At 38.1% G+C, this 17,577-nt stretch overlaps 1 protein-coding gene across 1 annotated transcript in view; it reads left to right on the forward strand.

Moving 5' to 3' along the window:
- Window positions 1-17,577, forward strand: part of prmt9 (protein arginine methyltransferase 9) — a 35,468-nt gene that overhangs the window by 4,877 nt on the left and 13,014 nt on the right. Inside the window, exons 6-9 of the mRNA XM_056457705.1 lie at window positions 756-858; window positions 9,087-9,196; window positions 9,408-9,600; window positions 12,200-12,383. Coding sequence (XP_056313680.1) covers window positions 756-858; window positions 9,087-9,196; window positions 9,408-9,600; window positions 12,200-12,383 — 590 coding nt within the window. The remainder of the gene's footprint in view (window positions 1-755; window positions 859-9,086; window positions 9,197-9,407; window positions 9,601-12,199; window positions 12,384-17,577) is intronic.

Below are 17,577 nucleotides of genomic sequence, written 5' to 3' on the forward strand. Positions count from 1 at the left end.
TATTTTATCTTTGTCATGATGACTACATAGTATTTTACTAGATGATTTTCAAGACACTAGTATTTAGCTTAAAGTACAATTTAACAAGGTTAAGTAGGGTAATTAGGCAAGTCATTTTATAACAGTATAACACATTTTTAAACATAATAGTTTTAATTACTAATTTCTTATGTCATGTATGACAGTATGCAATATTTTATTAGCTGTTTGTTCCATCTTAAATGACAATTTACAGGATTAACTTGGTTAATTAGGTTTACTGGGCAAGTTAGGTTAATTAGGTAATTCACAGGATAAATGGTTTGATTTGTAGCCAATTGAAAAAAAGTCTTAAGGGGGCTAATAATTATGACTGAGTTAAAAGAAATAAGACTTTCTCCAAGAAGAAATTATATACAGTTAAAGTCAGAATTACTGTCATCATGGCAAAGATAAAATAAATCAGTTATTAGAAATGAGTTATTAAAACTATTATGCTTAGAAATGTGTTAAAAAAATGTGTCTTCTCTCCGTTAAACGGAAATTGGGGAAAAAATAAACAGGGGGAGCTAATAATTCAGGGGGGCTAATAATTCTGACTTCAACTGTACATACTGTGCAAAATGTCCTTGTTCTGTTAAAAAGCACTTGGGACATATTTTAAAAAAAGGGCTAATAAATGTATCATCAATCATTTAAATAATTAACTGTGTTAGCTAAGGAGAAGTGGTATAATATAATACATATTAACCTGTATTAAATATCTCTCTGCTCAGAGTGTCGCTGGTTGTAACAGAGACTGTAGATGCAGGGCTGTTTGGTGAAGGCATCATTGAGACGTTGATTCATGCATGGAAGCATCTGCTCCTACCTCCTCCTGTAAGTCACTTTCTCAATGATTTCAGCATGTTTCTGTGCTTTAACTATTCTGATCAGTAAACCTACCGGGTCATGTGATGCCACAAACTAAACTCTCATTATAGAATAATCCTTTTATACAAATGACTTTATCCTGTCTGATCCCAAGTTGATCCGACCATGGTCAGTGACTTGGAGATTTTTGTCTCTGAAAATGTTACATGTCTTGCGGCTATGTTAACAGCTACCTTAGCAAAAGTACATACTCAAATTCTTTCTTCAAAATCATCACTTTTAATCTAGTTTAACTTGTTTTTTATTTTAGTATAAGAGAGTTCTGAATCCTCGTGTTATTTTACTGTTTAGACAACAGGGACACCTAGTGGCTACCTGGTATAAATACATTTTTTTTATTTTTGAATATGTTTGTTTTATAATCAAGGTTTAATAATTAATTCAGCTTGTTTACACACAGTACATGTCATCAAAAATATATCGCTGTTTTTAAATTATCACTGTTCACAAATCATTCTTTTAGGTATATTACATTTTTTATAGTTTTTTTTTTTTTTTGTAATTTAATATTATATAATATATTATTACATAATTAATATAATATATTTATATTCAATAAATATTGTAATAAAGTGTAATTTTAAATAACTCTGACCAGCAATTGGAATCCCATGGAGCCTCAAAGCCACAATAATGTGACGCGAGTCATGTGACATAATCGACTGTGTGGTAACATTTGAATCTTTGATGCGACATCCATACTGAGTAACGCTTTGGGTCGAAAAGAGCAAGAAGGCAGAAAAGGCAGGCAGAGGTGTCATTATCGCAAAATATTGAACAGATCTTCAAAAAGACGACTTTCTTTTTTTTTCGACGTTCAAAAAGAGAAAATCTCCCCATATCCATGAGGTTCTAGGCTAACTGGCCGCATTAGCCGGGACGTCCTGTATATTTATTGACTTGTCCAGTACATGATCTCCCTTTCCCTATTTTTGACATAATTCTTTTTAATAACTGTCCGACGAAGGCTTTAATGGCAAGGGGTGACTTCGAAAGACCCACCCCTCACTAACAAAGGTCCAGAATTTGTGCCATACATGAGCTCATTTGTCCTATTTGGACTGCTATGCCATCATAAATAATGAAAATAATACATCGAAAAAGGCTTTAAGACCAAACGGAATCATTTGTCGGCTGTTGCTTCGGTGGGACTATAATCTGATGTGAGAGAAGTCTTCTTTCACTACTGTATTGTTTTTAAACAGAGAAAACATTTTACAGGTAACTTTTAATCTAAATCTTGGACCTTATTTCTGAAATAAAAATGAGCAATAAAAAAAAGTGTGAAGCACCAGAAGCGGACCATATTAAATTAATTTGAATATATTTTGGCTATCATTGATATCCAGGAATTTTCAAATGTACTTTTTTTTATTTTATTATTATTATTTTTATACCAAAGAGGCTAGAAAAATTCTGAAGAATTCATTATTATATTTTATTATTATTATTTGTCATGGATTGGTCAGGCTCTCACGACCCCCACTCACGAAGATCACCATCACCTGACTTCTAATGAGCACACAGCTGCATCACATTCACGAGCACCAGATAAAAGCACAGCACTCCAGTCGCTCATTGTCCGGGCTCGTCTCGACGAAAGCGGACAACTGAGCGACCACTCAGCGTAGTCATCCTCAGCTAAAACAACGATTTACTTACCTGTTCTCTTTGTATTCCTCCTAGTCTTCCTGGTCCTCCCGAATCGTCCTGTCTTCCAGTCCTTCCAAGTCTGTGTCATCCTCTGTCAGCTGTATCTGGTGTGTGCTGTCCATCCTCGTGTATTCCTGTTACCCAGCCACGGAGGAAAAGACCCCAACATCATTCCTGATCCTCCTGGCTATCCTTCATGTGCTCCTTGTTGTCATTTAATAAACACCCTAACGTTTCCTTACCTCTGTCTCCTGTCCGCTTCATAACAGAAGCCCGGACCATTAACGACGACAACATGAGCACCCCCGATCACCTTCAAGAGCTGGTGGACCAGTTGAAGCGGATTCTACAGCCACCAGCTCCACTTTCCAACGCACCACCAGCACCGAGCACTTCCGCCTCCACAGTTTCTCTTCGGCCCTTCTTCCAGTCCCATGGCCCGACCAGCGCCCTACTCAGGCGGAGCGGGGGAGTGCAATGGTTTTCTGTTACAATGTTCCCTCATATTCGAAATGCAACCTTCTCTATATCCCACAGATAAGTCGAAGATCGCCTACATCGTATCTCTACTCTCTGGACCTGCACTTAAATGGGCTGAGACGATCTGGAACCAAGCCGGGCCGGTCATGAATTCCATCACTACCTTCACGGAGTATTTCAAAGAGGTGTTTGGACGTTCTGATGGGGAAGTAGCCGCTGGAGAGCAGCTGTATCATCTAAAGCAAGGTACTCTATCTACACAGGAATATGCTCTCCGGTTTCGCACTCTAGCAGCTGCAAGTGGATGGAATGAGAGATCGTTGTTGACCACGTACCGGCTCGGCTTGGAACCCACTCTCCGAATCCAACTGGCCACATTAGATGATACAATGGGTCTGGAGAGATTCATCCAACATTCTCTCCGATGTTCCGATCGTCTCCGTTCCTATCAACAGGACACCATCACCCCCTCGTCTGCACTCCTCCAATCGCCTGAGTCAACAGCCTCTCCAGAACCAGAACCCATGATAATAGAGTCTGGAAGCCCTGACATCAGCGGAACGACAGAGGAGGCTGACCCGGGGTCTGTGTCTATACTGCGGTGTCAGTGGACACACCCGTATGGAGTGTCCCCTTCGTCCCATTCGGACTTCAGTGAGTGTATTCAGTACGAATATTGAACAATGTAAACCACTTACTACCACCGTACAAATAACTACTGCCTCTATTTCTCTCCTTGTCACAGCCCTCACGACTCGGGTCAGCAGGGAACTTCATCTCCCAATCCCTCTGTCGTCAACTCCACCTCCCGTACTGAGGCGTCCACGCATATATACCAGATACAACCGAATAACCCAGTGCACTCGATCTTCGACCGTATCCATCGACAATGCGAAGACATCCTTCTTCAAGTGGGGTTGTTACATCAAGAGAGGATTCAATTTCTGGGTTCTGGAGGGTGCAAATATGGACATCATTCTAGGGCGCCCGTGGCTGGTGAAGCACGATCCCATCATCTCTTGGGGCACAGGGAGAGATAAAGAAATGGGGATCTGGATGTACACCTGCCTGTTTTCCAAATCTCCCTCTTCAAGGTCGGAACCCCATTTCTTTGTTTGCAACATCGGTCGAGAGCCCTCCTGAGAAGCAGTCTATCCACATTCCTAAGGAGTACAGCTCCTTTCATGATGTCTTCTGCCCCAAGAGAGCTTCCCAGCTACCGCCGCATCGGCCATGGGACTGCGCGCTCGACCTAGTTCCAGATGCCCAGTTGCCAAGAGGTAGGATCTACCGCTCTCGCTTCCAGAGAATCAGGCAATGGAGGATTACATAAGGGAAGCTCTGAGTCAGGGGTACATACGTCCCTCAAAATCACCAGCCGCCTCAAGCTTCTTCTTTGTGGCCAAGAAGGACGGAGGGCTGCGTCCATGCATCGACTACAGGGTCCTAAATAACTGGTACAGTAAAATACCGATATCCCCTTCCTCTGGTACCAGCCGCTTTGGAACAGCTCCGAGAAGCTAAAGTCTTCACTAAATTGGACCTCCGCAGCGCGTTATAATCTGATACGAATACGTGAGGGGGACCCAATGGAAGACAGCATTCGTGACCCTCTACTGGCCACTATGAATATGAGGTCCTGCCTTACGGTTTCTGGTCAACGCCCCCTCCGTATTCCAAAAACTCATTCATGAAGTCCTCCGGGAGTTTCTTCACCACTGTGTAATAGTGTACATAGATGACATCCTCATTTACTCCCGGAGTGAGGCCGAACATCGCCAACACGTTGCGGAGGTCCTACACACATTGAGAGAACATCACCTCTACCCTCAAAGCGGAGAAATGCTCATTCCACCAGAAGTCGATTCATTTCTTGGGATACATCATTGACCAAACCGGTATACGTATGGATGGGAAGAAAATTGAGGCTGTTCTATCCTGGTCAGAACCCACTTCCATTAAGGAGCTCCAGAGGTTTCTTGGGTTTGCTAACTTTTATAGACGGTTTATCAAGGACTACAGCAGGATTACATCACCTCTCACTAATCTCCTCAAGGGTAAACCCAAAGGACTGGAGTGGACCAAAGAAGCAGCCGCAGCCTTCCGCCTTCTTAAGAAGGAGTTCACAAGGGCCCCACTCCTGACTCATCCTGACCCAAATCTTCCTTTCGTGGTGGAAGTGGACGCATCCACCACCGGCGTCGGGGCAGTATTATCTCAACATCATGATACACCGCCCCGACTGCATCCCTGTGCCTATTTCTCTCGGAAGTTGAGCCCGGCGGAGCAGAATTACAGCATAGGAGACAGGGAGCTTCTAGCAATCAAGCTAGCCTTGGAGGAGTGGCGTCACTGGTTGGAGGGAGCCAAACATCCGTTCCAGGTGATCACAGATCACAAAAACCTCCAATACATCAAAGAGGCCAAGAGACTATGTCCACGTCAAGCCAGATGGTCACTTTTCTTCTCACGTTTTGATTTCTCCATTTCCTATCGTCCAGGACCCAAGAATCTAAGAGCAGACGCTCTCTCTCGTTTACACGAGCATCACGATCATGAAGAACTCCCAACGAAGATTCTTCCCGAACACATCTCCATTGTCCCGATCACCTGGAACGCTCCTCCAGTCGTTGCCACTCCGGAAGCCCCTGCTCCGCCGGGATGCCCTCCTCATCGGCAGCTCATACCACCTGAACACCGGGGTAGATCTGATCCACTCCTTACATACCTCGCTAGGCACTGGACATCCAGGGATCAACAATACTCTCTCGCTAGTATCCCAACGATTCTGGTGGCCAAACATGGCAAGGGATGTGAGGCAATATGTTCAGGGCTGTAAGGACTGTGCCCAATCCAAGAGTCCACGTCATCTACCCGCTGGAAAGCTCCATCCCTTGCCGATTCCGAACCGTCCCCTGGTCACACCTAGGAGTGGACTTTATCACTGACCTCCCTTCGTCAGAAGGTAATACCTGTATTCTAGTCATAGTAGATAGATTCTCTAAGTTTGTCAAACTAATCCCTCTGAAGGTCTTCCCACAGCCTTTGAAACTGCCGACAATATCTTTAATCAAGTCTTCAGGTCATTTGGTATTCCAGAAGATATTGTGTCGGACAGAGGTCCACAGTTCATCTCACGTCTATGGAAAGCCTTCTTCAAGCTCCTAGGTGTGGCCGTCAGCCTCTCTTCTGGATATCATCCCCAAACCAACGGGCAGACAGAGAGGAAGATTCAGGAGGTGGGACGGTTCCTGAGGACCTTCTGCAGTGGTCACCAGAACTCCTGGAGCCAGTATTTGGGCTGGGCAGAATATGCCCAAATTCACTGCGGCAACCCTCCACCGGACTCACGCCATTCCAGTGCGTCCTGGGCTTCCAACCACCGCTCTTTCCCTGGGATGGCGAACCATCTGATGTCCCCGCAGTGGATCACTGGTTCCGGGAGAGCGAGAGAGTCTGGGACGAGGCTCATCAACATCTGCAGAGGGCAGTCCGTCGAAGCAAGGTAAACCGCCGATAGGAGAAGGTCTGAAGAACCCAGATACACACCCGGACAAAAGGTGTGGCTATCCACCCGGGACATACGCATGCGACTGCCCTCTCGCAAGTTAAGTCCCCGATTTGTTGGTCCCTTCACCATCGTGGAACAGGTTAACCCCGTCACCTACAAACTACAATTACCCTCTCACTACCGTATTCACCCTACATTCCACGTATCACTCCTGAAACCCTATCACGATCCTGTTCTTCCCTCCACAGAGCCTGACCACGAAGAGGAACCCCCTCCTCCACTGCTCCTAGAAGAAGGAGCCGTCTACGCAGTGAAGGAGATCTTGCGTTCCCGACGTCGTGGTGGCCAGTTGGAGTACCTGGTGGACTGGGAAGGGTACGGCCCCGAAGAAAGGACATGGGTTCCCAGAGCTGATATTCTCGATCCTAGTCTCATGGTGGAGTTTCATGAGAGCCACCCTGAGTTCCCAGCGCCTAGAGGCAGAGGGAGACCACCACGGCGTCGGAGGTGTCGGCCCTCAGGAGCGGGCCCTGGGGAGGGGGGTACTGTCATGGATTGGTCAGGCTCTCACGACCCCCACTCACGAAGATCACCATCACCTGACTTCTAATGAGCACACAGCTGCATCACATTCACGAGCACCAGATAAAAGCACAGCACTCCAGTCGCTCATTGTCCGGGCTCGTCTCGACGAAAGCGGACAACTGAGCGACCACTCAGCGTAGTCATCCTCAGCTAAAACAAACGATTTACTTACCTGTTCTCTTTGTATTCCTCCTAGTCTTCCTGGTCCTCCCGAATCGTCCTGTCTTCCAGTCCCTTCCAAGTCTGTGTCATCCTCTGTCAGCTGTATCTGGTGTGTGCTGTCCATCCTCGTGTATTCCTGTTACCCAGCCACGGAGGAAAAGACCCCAACATCATTCCTGATCCTCCTGGCTATCCTTCATGTGCTCCTTGTTGTCATTTAATAAACACCCTAACGTTTCCTTACCTCTGTCTCCTGTCCGCTTCATAACATTATTATTATTATTATTATGTTTTAATTATTTTTTTATTGAACTGGTTAAATTGTGACTGAGGACAGTTGGGTGTGCTGGCCAGGTTTTTTGTCTAATAAATGATAGTAGGCTACAGTTTTTTTACTTTAAAACTTTTACAGATTCCTATTTTTCCTAATGATATATGATGTAATAAATTTGTATTTAAAAAATCTGTCTTGTTTTAATTTTTTTATTGCAATTTTTTAGGAAATATTTTTAGTACATCAAAAAGTGTGTTTATGATGACATCTGAATAGCTAATTCAGCAAAAAAAAGTCACTGAAATGCAGTATTTAAATTTGATAGTTAAATAGAAACTGAGGCGTATAACTGCAAAAAGGTCCACTTTTTGATAAAAAAGAACCACTCCTTTCACCAGGCTGGCTATGGGCCTGGAGTTATCTAATGCAACTGGCTGCTTTAGTGTTTAAAATTTTATAAATACATAATAACAAGACTAGTAAAGACAAATAGCACATTGTGTGAAATATACACCATCATTCAGTGTAACATGAATTTATTAAAGTAAAACATTTACTCTTACTTGTATTTATTTTACAACTATTTTAAGGTCCGTTTGAGTAGCCCCCTTAAGTTATGTTTTGACTGTCTGCAGAACAAATCACTGTTATATAATGACTTTGCTTAATTACCCTAACCTGCCTAATTAACCTAGTTAAGCCTTTAAATTGCACTTTAAGCTGAATACTAGTATCTTGAAAAATATCTAGTAAAATATCATGCACTGTCATGGCAAAGATATAACAAATCTGTTATTATAAATAAGCTTTTCAAATTATTGTGTTTAGAGATGTGTTGGAAAAATCTTCTCTCCGTTAAGCAGAAATTGAGGAAATAATAAAATTATTTAAATTGATTAATTCTGACTTCAATTTTATATTGCATATACTGTAAGCATGTTTTTTAAGTATTACTATATTTAACACATTTTAAAGAGTTTATTCTGCAAATCATGGTGAAGTTTTTCTTCCCTCAGGAAATACTGTAACAATTGAAGTAAATCAAAAATACTAATACTAAATAATAATTTAGGCTAAATAATAAACTAATATACTGATATATTATAATGTAGAATACTTATATTGTATGTTTTTTTTAATCAAAAATGTTGATATTGTTCAATGTACATTTTAGTTTTTCGACAACTGATAATGAAAACCAATTTAAAGGATTTTAACAACTTTTTTGATCAAAAGTTAAATACTATAACAAATTAAATTATTATTATTATTGCTTTTACATGCAAATGATAATGTATGGGTATATAAACAGCTGTATTACACATTCGTGGTTTTTATGATTTCTTTTTTCTTTCTATTTAACTTAATAATGCGTTTTATTTAAAAAAAAAAAAGGGGGGGGGGCTTTGTAGGCTTCATAGACTTAAAAAAAAAAAAAAAAAAAAAAAACTTTTTTTTTCTGGAAAATAGCTGAAACGTATAAACAATAAATATAATTCCTCTCAACAGAACCCTAGAGAAACCTTGTCCAGCCCATCACAAACAGGTCGGGTGATACCTGCTGGAGCAACCGTGTTTGGAGTTGCTGTGCAGTGCCCTGAGATCCGGAGACACCACAGGTGAGAAAACCAAATCTGCTTATAAATCAACAATACTTCATAAATTATAAACAATATAAATGATGAATGATAATAAATTCTAAATGTTATAAAGATAGTTGCCAAAGTCAGACAAGTTATCAAATTAAAATCCTTTGAGAACAATTGCAGTGAGCATTTAGTGGGTGAATTATTAAAGGCAGCTCTTCATCATACAATCAACCCTGTGCAGGCTGTGTGTGTCTTCGGTGGGAGGCTTGGATCTGTCTGAGGTGGGACAAATCTATAGTCCTGTGAGCTGTTTGGCTGATACGGAGGACAGCACTGAGCCCTACACCACTGAAAGACTGAGCCGTCTGCGTGGAGGATACAGTCAGCTCACACAGCCATTCACAGCTCTGGACATAGACTTCAATAATTTGCAGGTATAAATTTCGTGTCAGAGGAGAGCCATGGGTTTGGTTGGGACATGTTTATTGAAACGGGTCTCAAACAGGACAGTATTTGTTTGTTGTTTCAGTGTCATTTTTTACATATAATATTTATTATAGGAATATATAATTTTTTATATAATTATAAGATTTTTACTGCTCTTTCTGCTGTATCTTTACAGATTCATGCTGCCTAGGTGAGGATAGGAGACTTTTTAAAAACCTTACAAAACCAAACTTTGGAATTTATTTTAATATAGACATTAGGGCTACATAATATTGTTTAAAAAAGAACTGGTACTGCAATATAAAAATACAATTTAACCAAATGACAAATTACAAGCTCAGATATATTGAACAAATATACAAATATATTTTTTTCCCTGTGGATTCGGTTATAAAAATTGTAATATTTTTTGTTAAATCAACAAACATTGACTGAGTGCTTACTGAAGAAAAGGAACTTGAAGGAATAGTTCACCCAAAAATGAACATTTACTCACTATTTACTAACCCTCAATTGGTCCCAAACATGTATGTGTTTTATCAGAAGAAAGCCGAAAACCTGGAACCATTGACATCCATAGTATTTAAAAGAAAATAATAATACTAATGAAATCAATGGGTTTCCATCTTTCTTTAAAATATCTTCTTTTGTGTTCAACAGAAGAAAGAAAGTCATAAAGGCTCAAAAGAATTAAAGGGTGATTAAAAATGAAAGAATTTTAAAAATTGTGGGCGAATATCTGTTTAAGAACATAATGTGCAAATTATTAACTTTGTCTTTATTATGGTTAAACTATTCATTCTGATGGCTCTCGGGTACCTGGCCAACTACTTGACATGGTCATGGGAGAAACAAAGCTTTTCAAACCTTTGAAACCATAAAGCCAATTGCTTAACAAATTATTTCACTGTTTTGAAGTGTTCAAAACATATCATACTAAGAACATCTGCTGGCCAAAACTTTGTAAATGCAACAAAGCATGGATTGAAATTGGCTTATTCAAAAAGTTAAATCGAAACTACTGCAATATAAATAAATATTACGTGTAAACAACAAGAGAAAAACAAGTGCCTATTTACTATTATTATTCATTTTCATTTGTCTAGGGATGAACTGATATTGAATTTTTGACCGGTACAAATAACCGATAACTCATTAGCTTTGGATGCAGAAAACCAATAAACAGGCCGATAAATATAAAATACCATAATTCAAATTTTTCTGCATGATTGCAAAGACAATAGACAAACACATACAGTGAATAACTCTGAATTTAATTATTTGCTATTAATTTCTCTGGCCAATTCTATTGCCTGACAATAAAAAGCATAAATAAAGTCACTGAATATTTAACGAAAATCAAAATAGCAATTCAATAATAAAATAGTGGTATCAGCAAGCATGTAAAATGGTTCAACCACAGAAATACTACACAATTTATTGGCTTAAAGATATGGACCTAATTTTAATATTGGGCCGATAATGATTTTTTTTATAAAATAGCTTTGATCTACTGAAATCATTATGGCCACTGATCATGCATCCCTACATTTTTTAAATGTTTTAAAACTCGTAAAACTGTGGATATTATGGTAATACACAGATTGCCTAGTGGGGAGTCAGTGTAGTGTAGAAAAGTTTCAAAATTTAAAGGCGTAATGAAGCCCAGTTTACTGAAATCACGTGACCTTGCCAATTTAATATGCACTCCAAACCACTGATTTGAAACAGTAGATTCCTAAAGGTTTCAAAGCTTAATTCTAAGCGTACTACCTCTAAATTGTGTTGTGATCACATTAGCAGTTTGCATGCTGTCTTAAAAAGATTTGAAAAAAATGAAAATTTCCTTACAATTTACTCATCCTCCACTTGTTTCAAACCTGTTTGAGTTTATTTCTTCTGTTGAACACAAAAGAAGATATACTGAGTAATGTTACCCAATTAAAGGGGATATATTGTCTATGTTAAAACAATATATTATGCACACTAACAGACATACTGTCAGCTTGGGGCAAATGTGAGAGAAATGACTCAACTGAAATACCCAAAGTGGCTTGAGCTCAGAGGTATACAATTGAAGTCAGAATTATTACCCCCCCCCCCCCCCCCCCCTGAATTATTAGCCTCCATGTTTATTTTTCCCCCTAATTTCTGTTTAACGGAGAGATTTTTTCAACACATTTCTAAACATAATAGTGACAGTAAATAGTATCTTACTAGATATTTTTTTCAAGACACTTCTACACAGCTTAAAGTTACAGTTAAAGGCTTAACTAGGTTAATTAGGTTGGCTAGGCAGGTTAGGGTAATTAGGCAAATTATTGTATAATGATAGTTTGTTCTGTAGACTATTGTAAAATATATAGCTTTAAGAGGCTAATAATTTCGACCTTAAATGGGTTTTAAAAAATTAAAAACCACTTTTATTGTAGTTGAAATAAAACAAATAACACTTTCTCCAGAAAAAAAAAATATTATCAGACATACTGTGAAAATTTCCTTGCTCTGTTAAACATCAATTGAGAAATATTTCAAAAAGGGGGGCAAATAATTCTGACTTCAACTGTACATCAATGTGTGTTACAGGAGCTGGAGGGTCTTTGCTCCAGAGAGGTGGTGCAGCTCCGCTTGTGTGTCACTCAGGATGGCGTTCTTGATGCTCTGGCGGTTTGGTTTCAGCTACACCTGGATCAGGACAACCATCTGTCCACTGGCCCACAAGAAGAAACATGCTGGGAGCAGGCCATCTATCCAGTGCAGAGTACTTTCAGTAAGCATATCAATTAGAAAGTATCCAGAGCAAAAGGTGTAAAGATGAATCTAGAATGCAAACTTCCAGTGGCCTCTAGATCAGTGTTTCCCAACCCTGTTTCTGGAGGCACACCAACAGTAAATATTTTTTATGTCTCCCTTTTCTGACCCATTAACTTCAGGTTTTGGAGTCTCTTCTGATGTTATGATAAGATGATTCAGGTGTGTTTGATTAGGGAGAGGTTGAAAATGTGGACTGTTAGTGTGCCCTCAGGAACAGGGTTGGGAAACACTGCTCTAGATGACTAAAAGTGGTCTTGAAACGGAATTGTGATCTTATTTTCTTCTTCATTCTCACAAATCTCTAAATGATGTTGTGTTACATTTTGCAGCTTGCATGCTGTCTTAAAGGGATAGTCACATTAGATTAGGTCACAAAATTAATTTTAATAAAGTTAATAAAGCATTTTGTAGATGTATAAGGGTGGCTTGGTGGCGCAGTAGGTAGCGCTGTCACCTCAAAGCAAGAAAGTTGCTGGTTTGAGCCCAGGCTGGGTCAGTTGGCATTTCTGTATGGAGTTTGCATGTTCTCCCCATGTTCATGTGAGTTTCCTCTGGGTGCTCTGGTTTGTCCCACAGTCCAAAGACGTCGTATAGGTGAATTGGGTAAGCTAAATTGTCCATAGTGTATATGTGTATGTCCTGGTCCTCCAGGTTGGGGGTTGAGCATTGGGCTAACGACCCACCTCGTAAAAATTAGATGTTACAAAACACCAACATAGTGCGGCTAAATATCAACTTCAATAATAATGACCCTGGGAGTAAGCAAGCAAGTAAGTAATTAGATATATAAAAGTTAATTTGAATAGATCATTAATCATTTACTTGCGCATTAAGAATGATCTTTAAAAAACGAACTGTTCTTAAATAAGAAAAGCTTTGTAAATAATGCAATATTTAATTTAGTAATGAAAATGAATCATTAACAAAGTGTGAACACAATTATTAAGCACATTTTAACATGTGCTTTTAAGTCAAGAATACAGCATTTGTGGATGTATTTATAAACCACTTACTAACGTCTATTAATGTAAAGTTAATGCTTAACTATTACTTAAAGGGCTCCTATGGTGAAAAATCTACTTTTCAAGCTGTTTGGACAGACATGTGTGTATATATAGTGTATAGACCGTCATATTGGGGTGATATAAACACACCCAGTCCTTTTTTTCAATTTAACAACATAAAAACAGTGGATCAATTGGAGCGGTTTTCAGATCGACCGCAACTTTACGTAGGAGTGCGGTCCCCCCGCCAACCAATATTGATTGACAGCTGCATGTATTAACATGTCCCGGTAGTCACGTGTATAATCATATAAACAAGACCAGACGTGCGCAAAGCAACCGGGAATAAAAGGTGTGGTCAGTTCGCTAGGATCATCAGTCATCATCAAATGTGATCAAGAGTGAGTTTCACATGTTTAAAATGTTTTAAAACAGTGCACGTGTGTAATGAATTACAGCGATTTACTTCCGCTTTACTTCATCACCACAGCCGTGTGTCACAATTATAAAGGACGTTAAATCAGGTTTATTTTGTACATTAACATAACATACAGCAGTGGAGGTTAACCTGTATCCTGTCACATTTGCATGCAAAAAGAGTGCAAAACTAAACGCGCTCTGTCTGTCTGTGTGTGTGTCTGCTGCGGTGTGTGTGTGTACGTGTGTATCTGTGTGTGTGTGTGTGTGTGTGCGCGCTTGAACTTTGTAACAACTGGAACTTTGTGTGTGACTCATCGTAGTAACTTAACACAGCAAATGCATCAAATACTCATTGGTAAAGTTCTTACTGTAGTATTTCTCACAAACACTTCGTGAGATCTGCTTCCTTTAAGTCTGTCTGTTGTCTGACGCAGCCGAGGGAGGCGATTTAAGGCACGCAGAAAGGCACGTAGAAACGGTGGGCGGGGAGGACTAGCCTTAAAGGCGCAGTATGACAAAACAGCCTCCTAGTGAAAACAATGTATAAAATAGAATCTTGCAAAAGGTACAATGAAAAATCTGATGGGTGTTTTGAGCTGAAACTTTACAGACACATTCGGGAGACGCAAAACACTTATATTAAATCTGAAAAAACGGCTAACCTAGGTCTCCTTTAAATGAATCAACTATTTTCTAATACTTAATAAATAATTCTAATGTGTAGTTATAAAGTGTTACCAAATTCCCTTCCAATTTACTTATCTTCCACTTGTTCAAATCTGTTTGAGTTTCTGTCTTCTGTTAAACACAAAGGAAGATATACTGAGGAATGTTGGCCTTTGACATTCATAGTAGGAATAAGCAATAATATAGATGTAAATTACGGGATCAAAATCCTACCTAAAGTATCGCGGTTGCGGATAGAAAAATAATGCACTTAAATAAAAAAATTGACATTGTCTGTAAAACTATAATGCGCAAAAACTAAATGCAAAGGAAAAACTCAGAGAAAGGAGGTCGCGGATTGAAATTTAATAAGTGTGAATCAAAAATGAAAATGACTTTAGACCAAATCAGACCAAATTACACTCATATTTGAATGTTTTGTGTGTTTACGGTCTTTCCCCTTCACTCTTGTTCCCACATTCCGCGCTTGCCTTTCCAAAAGATGCAATTCGAGTTTCATTTTAATCACAGGCGGCCTTCAGTGTCATCATTGGTCCACTAGTCGAGACTGACAATTACTCCTCCAGCCAATCAGACAAAGTGGGAGTTAATCAGGAAGTGACGATTTTGTTCGCTTTGCCTCAATAGATGGAAACACAGCTTTATTCGCTTGTCTTTTATGCGATAATTCAGTTTAATTAGCATTAATTGAATTCGCATTTTTGAATGGAAACATGGCTACTGTAATGATGACTTTTCATTTTTGTTAAGTCCACACTTAAACATAGTTACTAAACATAAAATCATTGCTTTATGCTGGGCTGAACACACACGAGCACAATCTCAGAACAAAAAAAAAAGCTAATTAAAAATTTGTTTACAGTAGGACCAGAAATTCGTTCATCACACACACACAAAGATCAACACAGATACTGCTGTAAAGAGACACATTTCCAGCATCTGTATTCGAACACACTCCAAATGTTTCAATTAAAAAATATCTATTTGTTTAAATTTTTTAATTTTTCTTCGATCCATATACCTAAACCATATCCAGTAAACCAAACATGAACATTTAGCTTTTAAGGCTGGAGATCTAAAATGTAATTAGTACTATATTTTAATCTGAAGACACTTCCCTGGGCCTTCAATATATTGTTGTGGACAATACGGAGCCTTGAATTCTCCAGCGAGTTTCTTGATGCATTATTGACAGAAACTCTTCAAGAATAAAACTACATATTAACAGCAATTTGCTCAATAATATGGAGCCAACATAAACTTTTGATTTGATAAATTAATTGCGGTGATCATTGCAGCTTGTCAGAGAACTGCCCATTTAAAAACTGAAAGATCATCTTACCGACTATCCACTTGTTTGTTGTGCAGTTTATGAATGGGTTATTGGAAATTGATAATACCACAAAAACAGGCTTGGACGGAGGAAATCATTTGTATTTCAGGGAACCAGATAATCAAATTTGAACTGACCAGCACTGTGTTTTGCTTAATATGCATTATTGAGTGGAGACTTATATATACTTATTTAATTACATTTTTGTGGAATGTTTTCATAAAGCCCAAATGATATGATAATTGTTTGTGCACTAGAAAGATTTATTCTTGTCCAGTGCTTTTTTTCCATAAGTAATACGCATGAAAAATATCTGTCTATTTGGTTAAAACAAGAGTTGCGGATACATTTTAATCCCCTTTCATGAGTGCTTGTCAACATGGGAATCGGTAGTTTTTGTCATCTTCAGTAGTTTGTTATTGTTTTCTGTCTCCGTGCACCATTTCCTTGCCAACAGTAGAGCAAAACAGAACAAAATGTGTGAGATGTGTGGTTAAAAGATGGTTGGTTTGCATGATAGACAAAAACACAAGCATAAAAAATATTAAAAAGTATAATTTGGGAGTACATTTTGTTCTGGACAGGGTGGCTTGAACTACGTTAGGATTAAGCAGTAGTTCAATTAGGAAATTTAAGATTTTTTAATGTGAAAATAAATGTATTGGTGTCCATCTTGAGAATGGCACTCACTGAAAACAAAGGCACGGATATATTTCAAGATCACTCTGTGATTTTATTTTTTCATTTTATTATCATTTTTTTAAGCTTAAATAGCTCCAAAATTGCAGGTACATTTCAAACATTTTCTATTAAATTATAATTCTATGTATAATTTACCATAAACTGAACCCATTATTAATGCATAATGATGTAAAATGCAATGTGACGATAATTTAATTGTTGTTTAAATTATTGTTAAACTTTTCAAAGTTGACATTTTCCACCATTTTGTTTTAGTTTAAGTTAAAGATGCTAACCTCAAATCAGATACCACATAGAATGTCTAAAACAAAACTGTAATGTTTTCATCATATTATTGTTTTTAAATTGTGAATACGAAATTCAATAAACATCACAATAACAGAGTTGACAAATAATTAATCTACTATTGTTTTTTATGTCAACATAAACATATACAAACTTTATTTTTAGAGATACCTTGGTATAATTTGTTTCATTAAAGTTTCAGTTATTTATTTTTTAATAATAGATGTTTTATATTAGAGATGCAAAGTGTATCTGTAATTCCTGTACCTGTAATCACCCTTATATTTTAGTATGGGACTAGGTTCTAACCTTTATGTTGTGAAGATTAAAACTACTCCCAGTCTTAATTTTAGTAAGTGCTGGGCAAAGGTTAATCACATCCAAAATAAAAGTTTGTTTTTACATAATATATATGTGTGTGTTTATACAGTACATACATACATACATACATACATATATACATACATACATACAAAACTATATAAAACAATTTTGTTACATATATATTTATATATTTATATATATATATATATATATATATATATATATATATATATATATATATATATATATATATATATATATATATATAAAATTTGTATCATATATTATTTTATATTTAAAATCTATAAAAATCTAAAATCTTTATCTAAAGATAAATAAACATTCCCCTAAATATATGCATGCCTTTCTGTATTTATATATACATAATTAATATA

The sequence above is a fragment of the Danio aesculapii genome, chromosome 1 (assembly GCF_903798145.1).
Source record: "Danio aesculapii chromosome 1, fDanAes4.1, whole genome shotgun sequence".
Lineage (NCBI taxonomy): Eukaryota > Metazoa > Chordata > Actinopteri > Cypriniformes > Danionidae > Danio > Danio aesculapii.